This window comes from Pleurodeles waltl, chromosome 3_1, assembly GCF_031143425.1.
Source record: "Pleurodeles waltl isolate 20211129_DDA chromosome 3_1, aPleWal1.hap1.20221129, whole genome shotgun sequence".
In the NCBI taxonomy this organism is placed as follows: domain Eukaryota; kingdom Metazoa; phylum Chordata; class Amphibia; order Caudata; family Salamandridae; genus Pleurodeles; species Pleurodeles waltl.
The window spans coordinates 1,902,309,920-1,902,329,357 of NC_090440.1; the positions used below are offsets into that span (position 1 = coordinate 1,902,309,920).

At 43.0% G+C, this 19,438-nt stretch overlaps 1 protein-coding gene across 4 annotated transcripts in view; it reads right to left on the minus strand.

Annotated features, from left to right (window-relative positions):
• Positions 1–19,438, minus strand: part of CDK15 (cyclin dependent kinase 15) — a 426,090-nt gene that overhangs the window by 237,415 nt on the left and 169,237 nt on the right. For all 4 annotated transcript variants that reach the window (XM_069226054.1, XM_069226053.1, XM_069226052.1 and 1 more), the window contains 3 exons: positions 18,809–18,871; positions 10,941–11,064; positions 5,395–5,515 (listed from right to left, as the gene is read on the minus strand). In XM_069226054.1, the coding sequence (XP_069082155.1) occupies positions 5,395–5,515; positions 10,941–11,064; positions 18,809–18,871 (308 nt within the window). The remainder of the gene's footprint in view (positions 1–5,394; positions 5,516–10,940; positions 11,065–18,808; positions 18,872–19,438) is intronic.

Consider the following 19,438-nt stretch of genomic DNA (forward strand, 5'->3'; position numbering starts at 1 on the left):
GTCCTCGCTACCATCAAAACATGCAGGGGTGGCAATACTTTTATCACGCTCATTTCCAGGGGAAGTGATATCAAAATTGCACAATGTTCCAGGGAGGCTTTTGGCCATGAGGCTTAGACTGGGGGTTTTTCCTTCACGATCACTTCCATATATGCACCTAACTCCCAACAAGAAACCTTCATAAGACAGTCTTTGACTCCGCTGCTCCAATCCCCTTATGGTGCTGTATTGCTGGGGGGCGATTTTAATTTGGTGATGGACGGGGACCTGGATCGCTCAGGGCAGACGGGGTCTTTGTCGGAGGCAGGGCGGCAGTGGTTGAGTGAGTGTGGTCTGGTGGATGTGTGGAGGAGTGCGCACCCCTCGTTGAGGGACTACTCCTTTTACTCATCAGCAACTAAAACATACGCTAGACTTTTTCTGGCAACTCAGGAGCTTCTCCCCAGGGTGAGAGACTCAGCGATTGAGCCGCGGGCCCTGTCAGATCATGCCCCGGTGACAGTTGAGATCCACATGGACATGGAGAGGGTCAGTGCATCGGGATGGTGATTTAGGGACTCGATGCTTCAGAATGGTGCAACGTTAGAGGCGATCCGAAGGGCAATAACTGATTATCTTAGCTTTAATGATGATGGGACAATAAGCATTGCAACGCTGTGGGAGGCACTGAAGGCTGTCTTGAGGGGCGAGGTGATTTTGCTTTCTTCTAGGGACAATAAGGCAAGGAGTTGATTCAGGGGGGACCTAGAGCAGCGAGTGAGGGTGTTAGAGCATTCGCATAAACACACCGGTGCTCCTAGAATATGGCGAGAGCTCGAGAAGGTGCGAAAGCAGCTGAGGAGGTTGGACTGGGACAGGGCAGAGCATGCGGTAGTCCGCCTCAAACAAAAGTACTATGCAGGAAGTAACAAGTGCGGGAAGCTACTGGCACATAGGTTGAGAGCGCAGCGTGCAGTGTCAATGATAAAAATGGTGCGCTCCCCTTCTTGAGCAGAAGCGCGCACGAGCGACCAAATAGCGGAGGCTTTTGCAGAATTCTATCGAAGTCTATATAGGGCAGAGGAGCCCGGCACCTTAACTCCAGAATCCTTCTTAGAGGGTATAGCAATTACTCCTTTGTCTGTAAGAGAGGCAACCGCGTTAGATCAACCTATAAGGGCAGAGGAGGTTATATCAGCGATCGCTCGGCTGCAGACCGGGAAGTCACCTGGCACCGATGGTTTTTCTGCGCTTTTTTATAAATCCTTCTGTGTGGAACTTGTTCCCGTTCTTGTGCGACTCTTTAACTCCTTTAGTCAAACGGGCATTCTTACGCCTAGTATGTTAGACGCTACTATCGTGGTTATCCCGAAACCGGGGAAGGATCCCGAGGAATGCGCCTCGTACAGGCCGATCTCCCTCATGAATATTGATGCCAAATTATTCACTGGCATTTTGGCACACCGTTTCAACTATTATATGCCGGGGCTTGTTGATCCCGACCAAGCGGGATTTATACCGCATAGACAGTGTAGCGATAATACCAAGCGACTGCTTCATCTCTTGGATAAAACCGAACGTTCTCGTAGGGCGGCGCTCTTCCTATCTATCGCGGCTGAAAAGGCGTTCAATAGGGTTTACTGGCCATACCTGTTCAAGGTGCTTGAGTGCTTCGGACTGGGTCCAGGCTTCATGGCATGGATTCGCTGCATTTATCAGGCGCCTCGGGCGGCGGTTCGAGTTAATGGGACACTTTCTTTACCATTCGCTGTCCAAAGAGGGACCAGGCAGGGGTGTCCGCTTTTGCCCCTCCTGTTCGCGCTCTACATGGAGCCTATGGCGCAGATGCTGCGGGGCAACCCTCAGATCAAGGGCGTGAAGTTTGGGGGGGATGAACATCTCATATCGCTAGACGCGGACGACGTCATCCTTACTCTGGCAGAGCCTATGACCTCACTACCGGCGCTAATGGGTGTTTTAGAGGAATTTGGACAGGTCTCAGGGTTCCGAATGAACATGCTTAAATCGCAGGCTATGGGCACATTTATCAGTGCAGAGCATGAAAGGGACTTGAAGGCCCAATTCCACTTTATATGGTCCTCCTCTGGGCTTCCATACTTGGGGATCAAGCTGGGCTCCACAGTCGCCCGCGCGGCGACGTTGAACTATGCGAAACTAACCCGGGAGGTGCAGCGCGACTTAGAGACATGGGGGAGACTCAAATTGTCCTGGCTGGGCAGGGTTGCGGCAGTGAAGATGACCATCCTACCACGTATACTTTATCTCCTTCAGGCGCTCCCGTTGGAGCCCCCGCCACGAACGATAGCGACCCTCCAAACGGCGGTTCTAAGATTTATATGGGAAGGGAAGGCGGCGCGGTTATCGCAGCAGGTGCTGAATCGCCCCAAGAGGGAGGGGGGGCTGGCGGTCCCCTGCCTCCTTCGATACTTCCAAGCAGCACAGTTGCGTTTCCTCTTGGAATGGAGCCGACCGTCTTCTGAGAAGCATTGGTGTTTAATGGACCAGGCAGCGGCTGGCTCTCACATATGGAAGGAACCCTGGCTCAGGCGCCGTCACAGGGCGCAGAGGTTGTATATATCCCCGGTCACTGAGGTTTCGATGAGAGTGTGGGATCGGGTGGGTTTGACGACCTTCCCATCCCCAATGACTCCCCTGGGTACGAACCCTGATTTTGGTCCAGGCCTACAGTCTGAAGCATTGCGTCGATGGTATGAGGGGGGCTGTAAAAGGGTGGGATATTTATTCGACGAGCAGGGGATTATCCCCTTTGACCAGCTGAGGGAGCTATATGGCCTAACCGAGTCTGACAGGATGATGTACTATCAAATACGACACTGGGCCCTGCTTCCAGCCAATAGGATATTAAGAGACAGGCCGTTAACACCGTTTGAAAAATGGATTCTCATGAAAAATGTCGATAAGCGCGTGGTTTCTGAGCTCTATGTCCTCTTGCGGGGGGAGGCCCGTTCACCCAAGACTAAGGGTCAATTGAGATGGGAGAAGGAACTAGAGAGGGAGCTATCGGAAGATGAGTGGGAAAGTGTTTTTTATAGGGCGCACCACACAGCTTACAATTCAGCAGGTACACAGACAGCCTATAAAGTAGCCTCCTCCTGGTATTACACCCCAACTAGTCTTTGCTGAAGGGGGTGTGGGGGAGGGGGTTCGCTTGTGCATTTACTATGGCATTGTCCCAAACTACACCGGTACTGGAAGGACATAATAGACACTGTGGACATTGCTTTTGACACTCAGGGGCATATTTATACTCTGTTTGCACCAAATTAGTGTCATTTTTTTTTACTCTAATTCGGTGCAAAACTAACTCCAAATTTATACTTTGGTGCTAGACCCCTCTAGCACCAAATTTATGGAGTTAAAGTCATTTTTTGAAAGTGGAGATCTACTTTGCCTTAATGAGATGCAAGGTAGGCGTTCCCGTGCAAAAAATGACTCTCTGGCCTTAACGCCATATTTAGGGACATATTTATACTCTGCAGCATATTTATTCTCTGTTTGCACCGAATTAGTGTCATTTTTTTTTACTCTAATTCGGTGCAAAACTCACTCCATATTTATACTTTGGTGCTAGACCCATCTAGCACCAAGGCCCTGATTTAAACTTTTTTTGCACCGCATTAACGTCATTTTATGACGCAAAAGTGGCGCAAACTTACAAAATATTGGCCCTTATTTATACTTTTTGCTGCAAAACTGCAATAACTCAGTTTTGCACCAAAAAGTTTAGCACCGGCTTGCACCATTTCTGTGCACCAGCCGGGCACCATATTTATGGAATGGTGCAAGCTGGTGCAAAGGGTAGGCTAGAGTTGGCTTTAGGCAGGTTAGAGTAAAAAAAAATGACTCTAACCAGATTAGCGTCATTTTATGGTGCTAAACCTACCATGCCACATGACTCCTGCCTTAGAAAAGGCAGGAGTCATGCCCACCACCCCAGTGGCCAGCACAGAGGACAGGGGTCCCCTGGGCATGGCCATTGCACCCTGTGCCATGTATGGGGGCCCATTTCAGGGCCCCCTATGGCACTTTCAAAAATAAAATGCACTTACCTGTACTTACCTGGGATGGGGTCCCCCATCCTCGCAGTCCCTCTAGTGTGGGTGGGGGTGCCCCTAGGGCCTAGGGAGGGCACCTCTGGGCTTATTCCATAGTGTTCCACCATGGAAATAGGGCCACAGGTCCCCTAACGCCTGCCCTGACCCTGGTCTTAAAAAATGTGGCAAAGCAAGCTTTGCCCCATTTTTTGACCCCTCCTCCCTCCCTTGCACCATTTTTACATGGGAGTATAAATATGGTGTTAGGGCCATAGAGTCATTTTTTTGCACAGGAACGCCTTACCTTGCATCTCATTAAGGCAAGGTAGGTTTCCACTTCCAAAAAATGACTTTAACTCCATAAATTTGGTGCTAGACGGGTCTAGCACCAAAGTATAAATATGGAGTTAGTTTTGCACTGAATTAGAGTAAAAAAAAAAATACCCTAATTCAGTGCAAACAGAGTATAAATATGCCCCTTAGCGTCAAAAAATGATGCTAATCTGCTCAGAATAATTTATTTTGACTCAAAACTGCCTAACGTCATTTTTCTTTTAAGCTAGCCTACCCTTTGCACCGGCTTGCACCATTCCATAAATATGGTGCCCAGCTGGTGCTAAAAAATGGTGCAAGCCGGTGCAAAACTTTTTGGGGCAAAACTGCCTTAGTGCAGTTTTGCACCAAAAAGTATAAATAAGGCCCTCAGATTCCCAATCCTCTCACTTTTCCCCTGAGATCATTGAAGGGACGGCAGATGGCTTTAGCCTTAAATGCTGCAATACAGCTGTTGCTATCCGTGTGGGGGACCGAACGGATCCCGATAACAGTCTCGTGGCTGCACAAGCTCTGTTTTATCCTCGCTATGGAAAAGCTCACCCTGACTTCTCAGCAGCGGAGAGGGGACTTTAAAGAACTTTGGCAACCATTCTTACGTATTCTACCCGGGGAGTTTTCAGAGCTGACATGTCCAACTTATTTGAGGGTTCTGAATTTGAATTGAGTGCAGGGGAGTGTACCTTCAAGGAGATGTATATATAGGACCAGAATTATATTGTAAAAGAGCCTGAGATTGTGTGATTCTTGTACTGTCAGCCAGCTGTGGAGAAACATAGTTGTATTGTGTATTTAACCTTCTTCTTTTCTATTGTTTCGCATGGAGTAAGTGATGTAGTGCATATGCGATGTTCTATATTTGGAAAATCAATAAACAGATTTGATCCATAAAAAGTAAAGCAGTAATGAAGCAATGCCATGAAGGCTCTCAATGTGATTGTAGTCTTTTGAGGACATTTCATGCCTTGTCTCATCAGATGCCTCTTCAAGGGGAGCCTGATCGTACCAGATATCCAGCTCTGAGGAGTAGTCAGTGGCTCCGAGCAGTACATCAGGAGGTCGGTACCAGAGCGTCACCACCTCGGTGGAGTAGGTCTGGCTAGGGACAGACTTGGCACGTGCAAGACCTGCCAAAGAATAAGACACCATGAACAGCAACAACAAAAGAGCAAATTTGGCATAGCAAAGAAGTCGGCCTTATGTGACCGTCACTGACATGTTCTCATTCTTTGTTTTTGTGCCACGGAAAGCCCAGAAATTGTAACAAAGGAAAGTGCAAACCAGTATTCATCTGGGAGTTCAGTAGCACTAAACAAAAAACATTCTTCAAGGATTATTTATGAATAAATGATCTTTTGCATTTATGTGTAGGTGCGTGGAAATATTGGTCCAAAACTACGGAAATCTTGTTCAATCTCAATCTGAAAAAAACACCGACTCTCAACACATTCATATATGAATTTAAAAAAAATGGACTGAAAGATAGTATCATTAAGTTATGCTTTTTTGGCCCGTGAACCTGACACTAGCTTTGCATTTCTGCAATAGTGGTGCCTGTATAACCTAATATAGCCTGTAAGTACTCGGAGGTTACTTCATTTTGACTGATACTGACTGACCTATTCCATGTATTGTGTGATTAACTGTGTTTATATCTTCTATAGTTATACATTAGCTTTCCCGTTCATGGAAGAGCCTGTAACATATCTTTACATGTCAAGCAATCCTGACTCGCTATAATTTAATTGTTGCATATAAATTATTGTAATTATCATTTTATACATATACTTTGTGATTTTCTGCTCAAGCAAGTTTTTCACCATATTTTTCGATTTCACTGATACTACATTTTTTATGCTATTATTGTAACATTTTATGTTTTTCTACATACTGAAAATATTTTTTAACAGCATTCCAACGCCCTTGATTCTTGGTCTGTGCTATACTAATTCATGTGAATGAATACACTAAACGATTAGATGAAATTTATAATCAACCGATTTACTTTTTGTAGCACATAACTCAGTTCACAAAAAAGTTTTTGATAAAATCTAGCCCATTTCATTGTAATTAGATAAATAATAACAAAATGAGAAGAAAGTACTTTTGTAGAGGATTTTAAGACAATTTATGCCTTCATTATGAGTTGACCACAATTTGCATTCCCAAAACAGAAATAAGAAGTTTTTGGGTAATTCTAGCCAGAAGGTGGTGTACAGGTTGCCATAAAATGGCCCGTAATTCAGGGAAAACATGCGGAAATGAAGCTGCCAATCCCAATTTCCTCACCATATTCCTCCAACCATATACACCTTTAGGGGATAGCTCGCAATCCCCGTAATACCATAGGGAGATAAGATATTGATAACTCCTGGTCGGGTATTCCTACCCGGAAATAAGGGATAGTTTTTAAAATAGGCAATGATGTAAATCATGTTAAGTGTTTGGACTACTTACAAATTCAGCTGCATTCCCGGGGAATGACTGGGAGAAAAGAATGAAACAGCAAGAAGCAAGTAGAGTATACAACTGCAAACTAAAAAGGAAGGGTTCCCTGCTAAACAAGGGTATGAATGATTTTGGGGGAAATTATTAGAGGATGAAGGCACTATTTTGACGGCTGGTCTTTTTGACTGTTTTAGCAGGTAAATGCACAATCATTTTAAGGTACGCCCTATTTGCAATGCAAATTATGAATAACATTAGAATTGACTTTAACATGAATGATATATTTAATCATTGTGAATAATTAAGATCCTTACCACTGATTTCTAACGTGGTTGAAAAGAATTATGGGTTTGGATAAACCACATTTCAGAGTCGGTGCTATCTGCATGGATACTTCTACTTAAATAGATTAGGTGGCTTTATTTCAATATGCAAAGTTTTGTGCAGCTCCATCCAAGGTTGAAAGTTAAGGGGTGATGGGTCAAAAGAAAGTGGCAAGGTCAACGGTCATAGAATGTTTTGCTCTTCTCTATAGCAAAAACACGCAGGACAGAATTAAACAAACTTGGCATGAAGCTAGAACTTTTCTCAGATTAATATCTTCTTTGCTGTGGTATGAATCCTTTCAGTAGGTTTTGAGATATTTGTGTTACAAAAAGGTGATGGGCTGGCTTCTAGGGTTAATCATAGATGGAACTGTGCATCTATTGACAGTTTATTCTTGGATTACTGGCAGATCCATGTCTTCAAATCTTCTGAGGAGAACAAATTTGAAAAATAAACAAACCTCACTGGAAGAAGGAACACTTTCATCCGATGCGGGATCCGTCGATCCATTAAAGTTTTGAAGATCCAGGCAAATTGATTGGCTATCAACGACTGAAATTTGTTGTTGCAAATCCCATTATAGGATGCCACACACTAAAGCCTGTATTTTGAAATGTAATGATACATGGAGTTTACGTGGATAGGGAGGGCAATACCTGATCACAATGAGGATGAAGGAGGGGCCCTAAATAGATAGATAGATATATACAACCCCAAAAATTAGAAAAATGCTCCATATTTTTCTCCCAGGATTAGAATTTGAGTCTGTGGGTCCCCAAATCTGTGGCTAATCAGCAAATTGTTAGAAAAACTCTATTTATATTTTTGCAAATATTGAAAAAAAAAGAAGACATCAAAAATCACCATGCAAGTAAGCATGGCATAGGTCAGGCACAGCTGGTTCACTTGTAGCTAGTAATTTAGCTAAAAGGCCAGGTGCAGATGATTGGGTCACAGAGATGCTGGGCATGGGCCAGGCCTTACACTAGGAGAATACTGTGCACTGCTTAGGGCCATGCACATTTGTTTCAGTGGCATGGGGCTGGTGCAGGGACTTCACTCAGAGCCAGTTATGCACAGTCTAAGTCTTGCACGACTGATTCAGTGGTGTATGGGACTGGCTGACATAGGGATTGGCACAGCTGGTTCATTGCACAAAGTCTGGTGCATGGCACACACTCACAGCCTCTTAAGCATTGTTGAAGGCAATGCACAGCTCGTTCGATGCCAGTTGGGCTGGCTGGTTTAGGGATTGGCAAAGGGCCTGGTCAAAGACTATGCACAGCAGTCTGAAGACATGGGGCTATCTCCTGGCCTAACTGTAAGCTAGACCCTGCGCCCAGAGGCAAATGAAAATGCAAAAAAAGAATTACAAAAAATTGTGACCTACCCAGGTTCTGCAGTAGCACAGTAGTGATGTGTGCTGGAGTCTGTTACTATGATAGGTGAGCCACACAGAGATTGGGCATATGGCCTGGCAGCAGGCCCGTGGTCAACCCCTGCCATGCATGGGCAAATGCAACATGTGTGGCAAATGACCCCACTGGGCGCAAGGCTTGGCTGCAGCCCAGGCCCTATGACCACCTCCCACTGTGCACAAATCTTTCTAAGGGGCAGAAATTGCCAGGATTTTATGCTGCCAGCATGCATTTTGGGTCTGGCATTTTTTGTTTTTACAGTATAGCTATCAGTCAGTGAATACTTAAGGGCCAATTTAGAGTATGGCTGTCAAAGTTCTATTTATCGGGATGGCTGCCATCCTGAGGGACCTCTATCTGTCAAATTTAGAGATATCCGCCAGCCCCATGGACATTTCTCTACATTAAAAGGAACTACTGTCATGGCGGTTCCGGTCAATGTAGGAATGTTTGGTACCATCAGCCATGATGGCGACCTTCAAATTTTCAAATATTTATTGTTTTTCAAAAGTAAACTCCCTAGGAGCTCGTTTTTGACAAACAAAAAACTTCTAACCCCCACATCTTGGGAGTTTTCTCTCAGAATATGGGGTAATTTGTTTTTTTATTCCTGTCACTCACTGCCAGCTTTTTCCTGGTGGTGATGGACAATGACAAAAGGGAATTACATTGTCCATCCTAAATAGGTTGGACGGTGTAATGCGCTTCTATTGATTGCGTCTACTCAGTCAGGCTCTTTGAGGAAGTATTCAGTCGAGAGGGCCAACCCGGGCTTTGTTCACAGAATACTAAAAGAATACTTAAAGAATACTTAAGGTCTGGCAGATGAGAGTTTGGCAGGCAGGGTACATTTGATGGAGCACCCTGTCCACCAAACTCTAATTAGCCCTTTTTCAGGCTCAGATCTCTTTCTAGCCAAGCCAATCAGGCTGAACCCGCCAACCATTAGCATTGTCTTTTCACTCCCACAACTTCCCCCTCTACAGTACCCATACGTTTTTTTGCACATAGACCACTGTGTGAGAAAAGCCCACTTTAGCACTTTAGTTTAAGACACCTCCATACCAGGCTGAGTCAGGAAGTCTGTGTTACCAGGTAGCCATCAAAGTCTCCACTAATATTCACAGTCAAAACGTCTCCACTTTCAGTTACAGTTGGGAAGCTCTTCATTAGTTCTTAGAGAGATCCTCTAGTTTATTGCTAATTTACGTTCATAAGAAAAAGGCACAAAGTATCTATGTTTGAAATTATCAGAACATTTTCAGAAAAGATGCAGAGAAGGATTCTGCACTAGGCCCTTTAAATGGAATAACTCACTCAGTAATAACCCAGAAGGACTTTCAATCAAAAAACAATGAGGACACCAGCTCTGGAACTATGATAGCTATTTATGATTATTATTAAAACAGATTATATCGAGGCTGCAGAGCTGTACAACAGAGAAGAAAAACTTCATCTCACTTGATGAAGGATGACCAGCCTGATGTACTTATAGTCACAGAGAAGGTTGTATGTCAGAATATCATGGATGAAATATGGTCTTACAAAAGTATTATTGCCGAAATATTGAGAAACAAACATCATGATGGTAAGTATATACAGGATAGTATAGATTTACAATTCAGCATTCACATACCTTGAAGAAGAGCTGATGAGTTAACTTCACACATTTTTGGTACTCAGTGTTCTTTTAATATTGGTTTTGTGGGACGATATTGCGGTAAAACACCAGTGGAACTGATTGATGAATCTCAGTTGTCACTGGCAGGGTGTAGGATGGGCTCCTCAGTCTTGTATTGTTGTAGATTACCACATTGCATCTACTGCGGCTAGTAGAGTTTTAAAACTTTAAGTGGTGCAACAAGAGTCTCTCCCAGGTGACTGAATGGGGTTTAAACAGAATATTGGAACCAAAAATATCATGGGCCAAAATATTGTGTCAAGAATATCAAGGACAAAATTGCTGTTAAGGTAAGTTTCTATAAGTAAGTAAAGTTTTAGTATAAATACCTCCACATATTGTACCTTGATGATACATATGTACCTGCAAGGTATGTAGATGTGGAGTTAAGTATAGTAAGTCTATACTTAATCCTCAAGATTTTTGACACGATGTTCTGTCCACACAATACTTTTGGTTCTGATATTCTGTCAGTGATCTGACTGGAAGGCTTACTCCTTGTTTCATCATTAGCTAGCGTACATGTTGGCAGTTGTGGGTGTGAACACTGTGTATTTTTTTTTTTTTTAAACATGACTGCACCTAAGATAACATAAGGAGAACTTCACTCTCTGCACTCGGTGGATCCTACTTTTGAAACATTCATGGATATAAGTTGCGAGTCTAACAGTGTCTTACCAAAGTCTGCGAGTTTTAGTTCTCCCACGTAGCTTATGAGCAGGTTCTGGGGTTTCAAGTCCCGGTGCAGAACATGCAGACGATGGATGTATGCCAGGCCTCGCAGCAACTGAAACATGAAGAGCTGGCGAAGGGAAGCAGAGACCATGACCACATTTGTATGGTTTGTTCGGTCATCAGATTAGATGTACTTTGCAAATACTCACGGTGCATTATGAGTGCAAAAGCATTCTTGGAATATTGCATAGCTGCACCTCCTCCGCGGAGTTGCTTACTTTTTGGTGTCAGTTTGTAAGGTTTACCACGTACTTACAGATGCACTCACATGACAATATGGACTGAGGAACATAGTATGCTTTGTTGAATATGTATGAAAGTATCTTTCTGAACCTACTATTTGTGATATGTGCACGTGTGTACGTAGATACTTCTGTCCACCTACCTTTCAATATGTTCTATTGCACTTCTGTACCTCTGTAGTTTACGTATGTATATCTTCGGCTACGGATGCATCTTTCTCCGCATCTCTTTGTCCATTTTACTGTAATGGGCTCTCAAGTTGAAATATCGTTGTCCTCACTGATGAGAAACTCAAAATAAGCAAGTAACTAAGCAGACAGGTTAGGGATAGGTGTTGTTTTTGGTGTTAAATTTGTGGGTAGCATTAGTGTTTTTGTTAGGATTTGTGGTAGGATGACGTTTAGCCTCACAGCTATGTTTAGAGCTAGTTTTGGCATTTGTGACCGGTGTTTGGATTGGTTTAAGGTTTTGATTAGCATTAGTGTTACACTTACAGTTAATGTGAAACTTCATGTAGAGGAGTACACTAAAGGGACTTCCAGTGTTTTCCCCTACTGATGTTCTCCCCACCCTCCGCTTCCTCCCACGTTATACAGGACGGGGAGATGCACAGTTCGCAGTGGTGATGCCACTCCAGGCTCTGCCATTGAATCTTCTATATAGCAGATGTGAAGTGACTGAAAGGACGTTGGACGGCTGCCCATTTTAGGACAGCCTCTCTGATTCCATTTCAACTGGTGTCCATTCTGTGTTCTCGTACCCTTGCAAAAGTAATGGAGCATATGTTTCTGACATGCTGATACAAACTCCGTGTGCCTAAGACATTTTGAATGAATGTCCTGGAAAGGGGGTACATTTCCAGGATCTCTGTAGGACTAGCAATGGTGAAGGAAAGATGGCAGATTATAGGGGACATGAAACAAGGAGTTCCAAAAGGTACTGGTACTTGGAGGAGTGGCTGAATAGTGAGTCAGGGGGTCTGGAAGCCACCACACAGTTCGTTTTCCCCTGCAGTGGCTCCTGCCATGCCAGCTGAAGCTGCTTTAAATGAAAAGAGCTGTGCCACATCAGTGGAGACCGTTGGTAGTTTGTCTGAAGCCGATGTGGTGGAGCAGTCCATTGCATCCATGGTTTGAATCAAGCTTAGTCTTATGTCAAAGACTGCTGCAACAGTAGTCTCTACAGCTTCTAGGCCTCAAACCTAAAACTTTGATTCATTCTGCTGTTGATCAAAGCCAAATATTCATTTATCATGAAGAAAGTATTTTGCAGGCTCTCTGATTTTACTTAGACCCTAGTCTACCATTCGCCATATTTAGAGATTCTTGCTTTCTTGGCAGGGAACTGTATGCTGTGAAGTCTCTCATTTAAAAAAGGACAAGCTAGAGGCATGTTTAAAGTGCCAGCTTGCAAACGTTTTTGTTCAGAGAAAACAAACTCCCAAAGAAAGAGTTTGCTTTCTCTGAACAAAACATAGATGGCTCCAACGCATAAGGAGTTTTCTCCCTATGCATTGGGGCCATTCTGTAATTTTCCTGTCCATGTCTATCATGCCTCACATGATGGAATATCAGTCATGGTCACCCTGACTTCATTCAGGTAGGATGGCAGTAACTTTGATCTAGCGGCCTCTTGGCGGGCAGGCCACAAAGACCGAGGATTACACTAGCAGAGCCAGGAAGCAACACACTTCCTCTAGATATACGTAAAGTGGGGTATCACCATTTGGTGGAGTGACAGCAGAGCACCACCCATTTACGGCAGTACTTCCGCTATGTGAACCTCAAAATGAGGCTCTTTGTGTCCAGAATGGTGCGCAGATGTGTTAAAGAGATTTCTTCAAAAGTCAACTATCCAATGTCAACGAAAGAGGCAATGGTAATCACATATAGTTCAGATTTTTGGGAAAGTGCTAATCCTTTTACTCCTGTGATCCTTTTATTGTGGTGCAGCACTCCTTGTGAATAACTGATGGAGTGGGTCCTCCCCTCTGGTGAGGAGTGACTCCCTGTACGCTTTAGAAGTGGTACATCATGTGGTGCCACAGAGGGTGGCAATACCTGGCAGTTGGTACCTTTAATAATGTCCATCCGCCAAACACTTTAATAAAACTAAAGCACAAGCTCCTTTCCAGTGGGGTAAATAATGTGAATCCTCGTGTCTCCATGCACGTCCTTACATTTTACTTGAAAGAGCAGTAAGACCAATAAAATGCCCATGACTTCCTGGCGTAACAAGAAAGATCCAACTGGCAAGGTAGTACCGTGAATGAATGTTCGCTTTTAACATACACTTTCATTTGCTTGTAAGGAGTTTGAATCCAGCAATGCCAACTCAGCTTTCAATCCGTCCTAGGTTTACATGCTGAGTACCTTAAGTCGGGCCTTGGTAATAGCTGTTTTTACATCACTTAAAAATGACAGAAATGTACCCTGAAGCTCCAGTTAAATATAGAAGTTATTATTATCATTACCTCTCAAACACGCCCTCTTATAGACAAATCAAACAGTTGTGTATTAACAGGCATGCCTACCAATTGCATGATGAATGACCTCAGGCACTCTAGGATGTATCAGCCATTGAGCCAGCAGGCAGAGATACATATGCATTACAGAGTGGTGGTAGCCACTACGTAGTTATACTTAGGGCTACCAGAGAGAGAGATTCTTTGGATTTTTGTTTCTTAATAACTTTGCACCCCTTTGAGGAATCTTCACAAAACTTTGAGACCTACTGCACATGTTACATTGGTGAAGGATTGAAAGTTTGGTGGCATTTGGTTAAGGGGTGCATAGAAAAAAGGGGATCCCAAAACATACTTGCACTCCAATGCATTTTACAAAGACTTTTGTATTTCACGTAGTGGCAAAACGCCTGAACGGATTGTAATGACATTTCAAAGCCATATACATTAGACTATGTAGATGATTCTTTTTGCTATTGCAAGTGATGTTATGAAAAAGTTATGTAGTTATAACTGACAACAACTTAGTGATATTTTGTAGCACAATGCTACTAAAAATAGCAAGGAAGCCCCAAAAATAAACTATACTGCATATGTGAAATTTCAGATTTACTACACGAACAACTGAAAGACCCATTTATGGTCACATGCTAATGGAAACGTATAAAAAAAAAAGCATAACAACTAGAATACATCCTAATCTACATCCATTTTCTTTGCATGCTTTCTGGCTAACAAAATAAAACTGTGTCTAGCAAGCCAAACTAAATATGTCTTTCTTATGCATCCCTGTGCAGCAAAATGGAAACTTGACCTAGCAGTGAGCCATGGATGTTATTTAGGGGTCGCCAGGGGTCGCAACTGTGACCCCCCCAGCTCGTCCCTTCAGACCCCTGGCACTGCCTCTGTGACCCCTGGCTTAAGAGGTGTCAAAATCAGTGCCAGGAAAACAGGGGCAGCTCATCCTTATGAACGCTGCTTGGGGCTTCACTTCCTTGTTCTCAATCAGTTTTTAATTGCACTAATAGAGAATAATGTATCATTCACTATTATTGAAATAATAAATGGAGAACAGTTAGCTAGACTATGACCCTTCTTGGTAGCTAAGGTTAGTAAAAAAATACTTTTAAATGTACGTTGTGTGCAGGCTTGCGGGTGAGAGTGTGCCTATGTAAAAGAGAGTGTACATATAAGTGAAAGTGTGTGTATGGGTAAGCGTGTGTGTGAGTGAAAGTAAAGATGAAATGGTTCCGCAACCCCTGGCATTTCAGTGAATTGACGTCCATGCAGTGAGCTACACAAACTACTACAGGGAGGACATGATATTTGGTCATTAGGAAAAAATAATGTAACTTCATTTTTATAACAGCAATGATTGGCTTGCATTCACTCTGGGCTTCATCTGTAACGCAATCCTGCTTCAGGTAGCAAGGAAGCCAAAAAAATAAACTAGGCTGCACGTGTAAAGTTTCAGAATTACTACATGAACAACTAAATGACACAATTATGGCCACATGATTATGTAAACCAGTAACCACATACATAACAAATACAATCAATAAAAATAATTAACATTAAATCTGATTTGGCAGGGTTTTTACTTTATGGTGCAGAGATTATGCTTTTTGGGTACTGCAGGTAATTATGGGTAAATACTTTGATGTTATAAGGCATTTAAACTTAGTGATATCTGTCACTGCAGTACTTTAATGATCGTCCACAACATTTTGTGAAATTACAGTGGTACATATCCATAAACCCTTTAAAAAATATAATAAAAAATATAAATGCATTTCCCTATCCATCACCACTTTAATAAAATGGTAATAGGTAGGGACCTACTACCTATCTATATTTAAGGCCCTAACACTGAACACAGCCAGACTGTAGTACAAACAATATGGATACTTTTTCATTCTCTAAAAACAGCAATTACTTAATGATTTACTGTGCCAAGGTATTCTGCAAAGTTATCACTGTATTCCATGGCCCAAAATATAACTATGTCCTAGCTGTACTATTAGTTTACAGTGCCCTTGTGTCACTATTGGTGGGGCATGGGTAACACAGTACTTATGTCAGATTTACAAATCAATGCAAGGCCACCAATCGTGGCCCTGCATTGATTGGTAAATCTGGAGATATGCAAGACAGTGCAATTCACTCTTTTGTGTTACTCTGCACACCATAATCTGCATTGCTGTTAGATTTCACATACATTCGTACTCCACACCACTGTATGCCACTCCAATACTATTCTACTCTATGCCACTCCACTCTAGGCCTCTCCACTTTACGAGAATCCACTCTACGCCACACCACTCTAAGCTATTACAATGTGTGCCACTACACTCTATGTTCTTACACTACATGCACCTCCACTCTATGCCACTCCAGTCTGTCACTTCACTGTAAGCCACTCCACTGAACGCTACTTCACTATACGCTATACCACACTACGATATTCGACTGTACGCCACCCTACTCTACTCTATTCCACTGTATACCCCTTGAATCTTCAACACCCCACTGCACGTTATTCCACTGTATGTCACTCCACTGTATGCTTCTCCAATCAACGCCACTCTACGCTATTACAATGGACTCAGGTCCACTCTACACCAGTCCACTCTACGCTATTACACTGTATGCAACTCCATTCTATCCCTCTTCAGTGTACGCCATTCCACTGTATGCGACTCCACTTTGCGCGATTCAACTGTATGCCACTCCACACCACTCCATTTTACACTATTCTATTGGATGCACTCCACAGTACGCCACACCACTGTATGTCATTAAATTCTCTCCATTTCAGTGTATGCCACTCCACTCTATGCCACTCCACTCTATGCCACTCCACTCTATGCTATTCTACTCTATAATATTCCACTCTATGCCATTCTACTCTATGCAAGTCCACTGTAACCTACTCTACACTATACCGCTGTACACCACTCCACTCTATGCTATTATACTGCATGCACCTTCAATCTTTGCCCCTCTACTGTATGGTACTCCACTCTACCTCACTCCACAGTACGCTATTACACTCTACCCACCCCACAATACGTCACTCCAGTTTATACCACTTTACCGTACGCCACTCAACTGTACAACACTAAAATATACACTAATACCCTTTATGCCACTCCACAATACACTACTAAAATATAGCTATTACACTCTATGCCTACTCCACTGTATGCCACTCCACTCCACGACATTCCACTCTATGCTATTCCATTTTATGCCACTCCACTGTACGTTGCTCCACTCTACGTCACTCCTATATACTATCCTCCACTCTGTATAACTCCACTCTACAAAACTCAACTACACTCTATGCTACTCTACTTGACTCTATTCCACTCTATCCCCGTAGACTCCACAGTCCAACTTTGAACTCAACTCTATGCTTGTACCCTCTATTGTACAACACTGTTGTGTGGTAGAATAGTGGACAGAGTCTCATACAGTGTATTGTTGTACAACGAAGTATCATTATTTGTGAGAAGACTATGCATGGTAGAGTAGCAAGATATAGGTAACATTGTCTGGATAGAGACCTGAAAAAAGTGTGTAACTAGGTCTACTACTTATAATTTGAAGGTGGTGGATAAATTGTAAATTAAAATTATAACTGTAACTAGAATTTTTAAAGTTTGTGTAGTTTAAACCTGGTTTGATAGGGAAGATAAGTTTCCCTAACTCTAACTAAGCTTCAACATTTGTTTTGTTTTCATTGATATAAGTATACACAGGTATTTTTAGAGTGCAAACCTAAATGGCTCGGCTCTTGCAAATTTCAGGCTGGGTTTTGTTTAGTTTGTTTTTTGCTGTTTATATAGCCTGACCTCAACCCGAATGTATTGATGCGCGTTACGCGAGCACCAGTTAAATTACATACATTCTGTGTTTTTTTTGTTATTGGCAAGGTGAGATCAAGTGATTTGCCCAGAAATCACCGGATGTTGAGCTGAGACTTCAACCTAGTTCCCCAGTTCCACAGTCAGCAGCTCTCAATCCAGGATTACCAAAGTGGCAGCAAATTCCGATCAGTGCCTGAAAGATGTAAAGCCCAATAGAGCGGAAACTGTTCTGAGTCAGCCTTTTTATTTGTTCAGAGACAAGCTTCCTGCTGTCAAGGTTAAAGGTCTCCCACGACTTAGATTGTCCTTCCATGAACTAGCCGTACACTTTTAGAGCCCGTCCCGGTGCCAAAGTCCACTACTACAGACGAAAACGCTTTGCTTGTTTGCGCTACTTCTTTTTGTAGCAGTCACTGCTGTTTCATGGCAGCGAAAACTGAGGATCGTAATTTGTGTATGTAGACAAAATACAAATTGCAGACAAAATACAAACAACGTATCTTTGCGCTGTATTACCGATTGACTACGGCAAGAAACATGAGATGACACCCTAACAATGTGTAGTGAGGCGCTATGTAGCCCACTCTACAGACAGGACGCTTGATGGAGTGACGTATTCCTGTCACAGGTGCCAGGAGAGAATAGGCAGCAAGTCAACTAAAATTAGCGTGTCAGATCATTCGCTTGTCAATTGAATAAAACGTATTTCAATAAAGAGGCTCTGCTTACTATGAACCTACATCTAGCTTGGTGGCAACTGTAAAAATGATAAGGAGACATTTACAAGTCACTCCGATAAGAATTGCATTACATTTATCTCTGATGTTATGATATCTTATCTGAACATTTACTTTCATCACCGGGACATAAACGTAGATCATGTTAAATACCCAATCCTGCTTGACCACTACAGGGTTCTCCTGAAACACTATTTAGCTCCGTTCTGCAGCCATGAAGTATCCACATTATAGACTGTGCTCCATATAAGTTTAAGGCATGGAAGCCTTATTGGCACAGGGCTCAGGATTCAGAGCTACGTTGTCATTCCTAGGCCATTCCCTTGGCCATTGGGTGCAAGAACCAGGTATTCTACTCAGCTGCACATGGCATCTGCTATAAGCAGAGTGGCATGTGTGAGCTAGGTCCAACCACTAATTTATATTTTTAAGATATTATCACTCATGGCAGTGAGTAAAAAGTAACCAGAACAGTATTGGATGCTTAGTACTCACCCTGACATTGTGAGGATGAAGACCTCCCGGGTGCTGGGACATGTATTGTGCCAGGTCTGTTTGCTGGGGATGGAAACACAAAGTAAACAGAACTGCAGAGAAAGCCTCTATGCCCAACACAGAAAACAAGACCACATGACCACCCTCAGTTTAACCCTAGTTTTGTACTACCAGCCAATGGTGCTTCGGGCCTTGTGACATTGCTTTCCCATGCGCTCCTAAATCATGTTTAAATGTTAATTGCTAACAGAAGCAAATAAAGCCCAGACCACTGGCTCACTACATCCTTGATGTTTTGATTTTGGGTGACTGATCTCCTATTAGGCTTCCTTGTTCTCTGTCTTTTGGTAAGCCTGTGAGAAGTCCTCAGCACTGTTGATTTGGGCACTCACACTTGCAGTACACAATGCAATATTTTGTCCACAAACTGTTTGCAACCACAACACCCCAGAGTGCTGCTGAGATCTCAGAACCCAGCCTGGATACACCAACCTACACAAAGATTACATTCATTGAAAACCTGGTGTGTCTAAGCAATGCGAACTCTTTTCGACAGTAAAAACACTGTCACTTCTTTTAGCACCCTTATCACTTTCTGATTCATGGTGCACTTGAGTGTAATGTATGAAG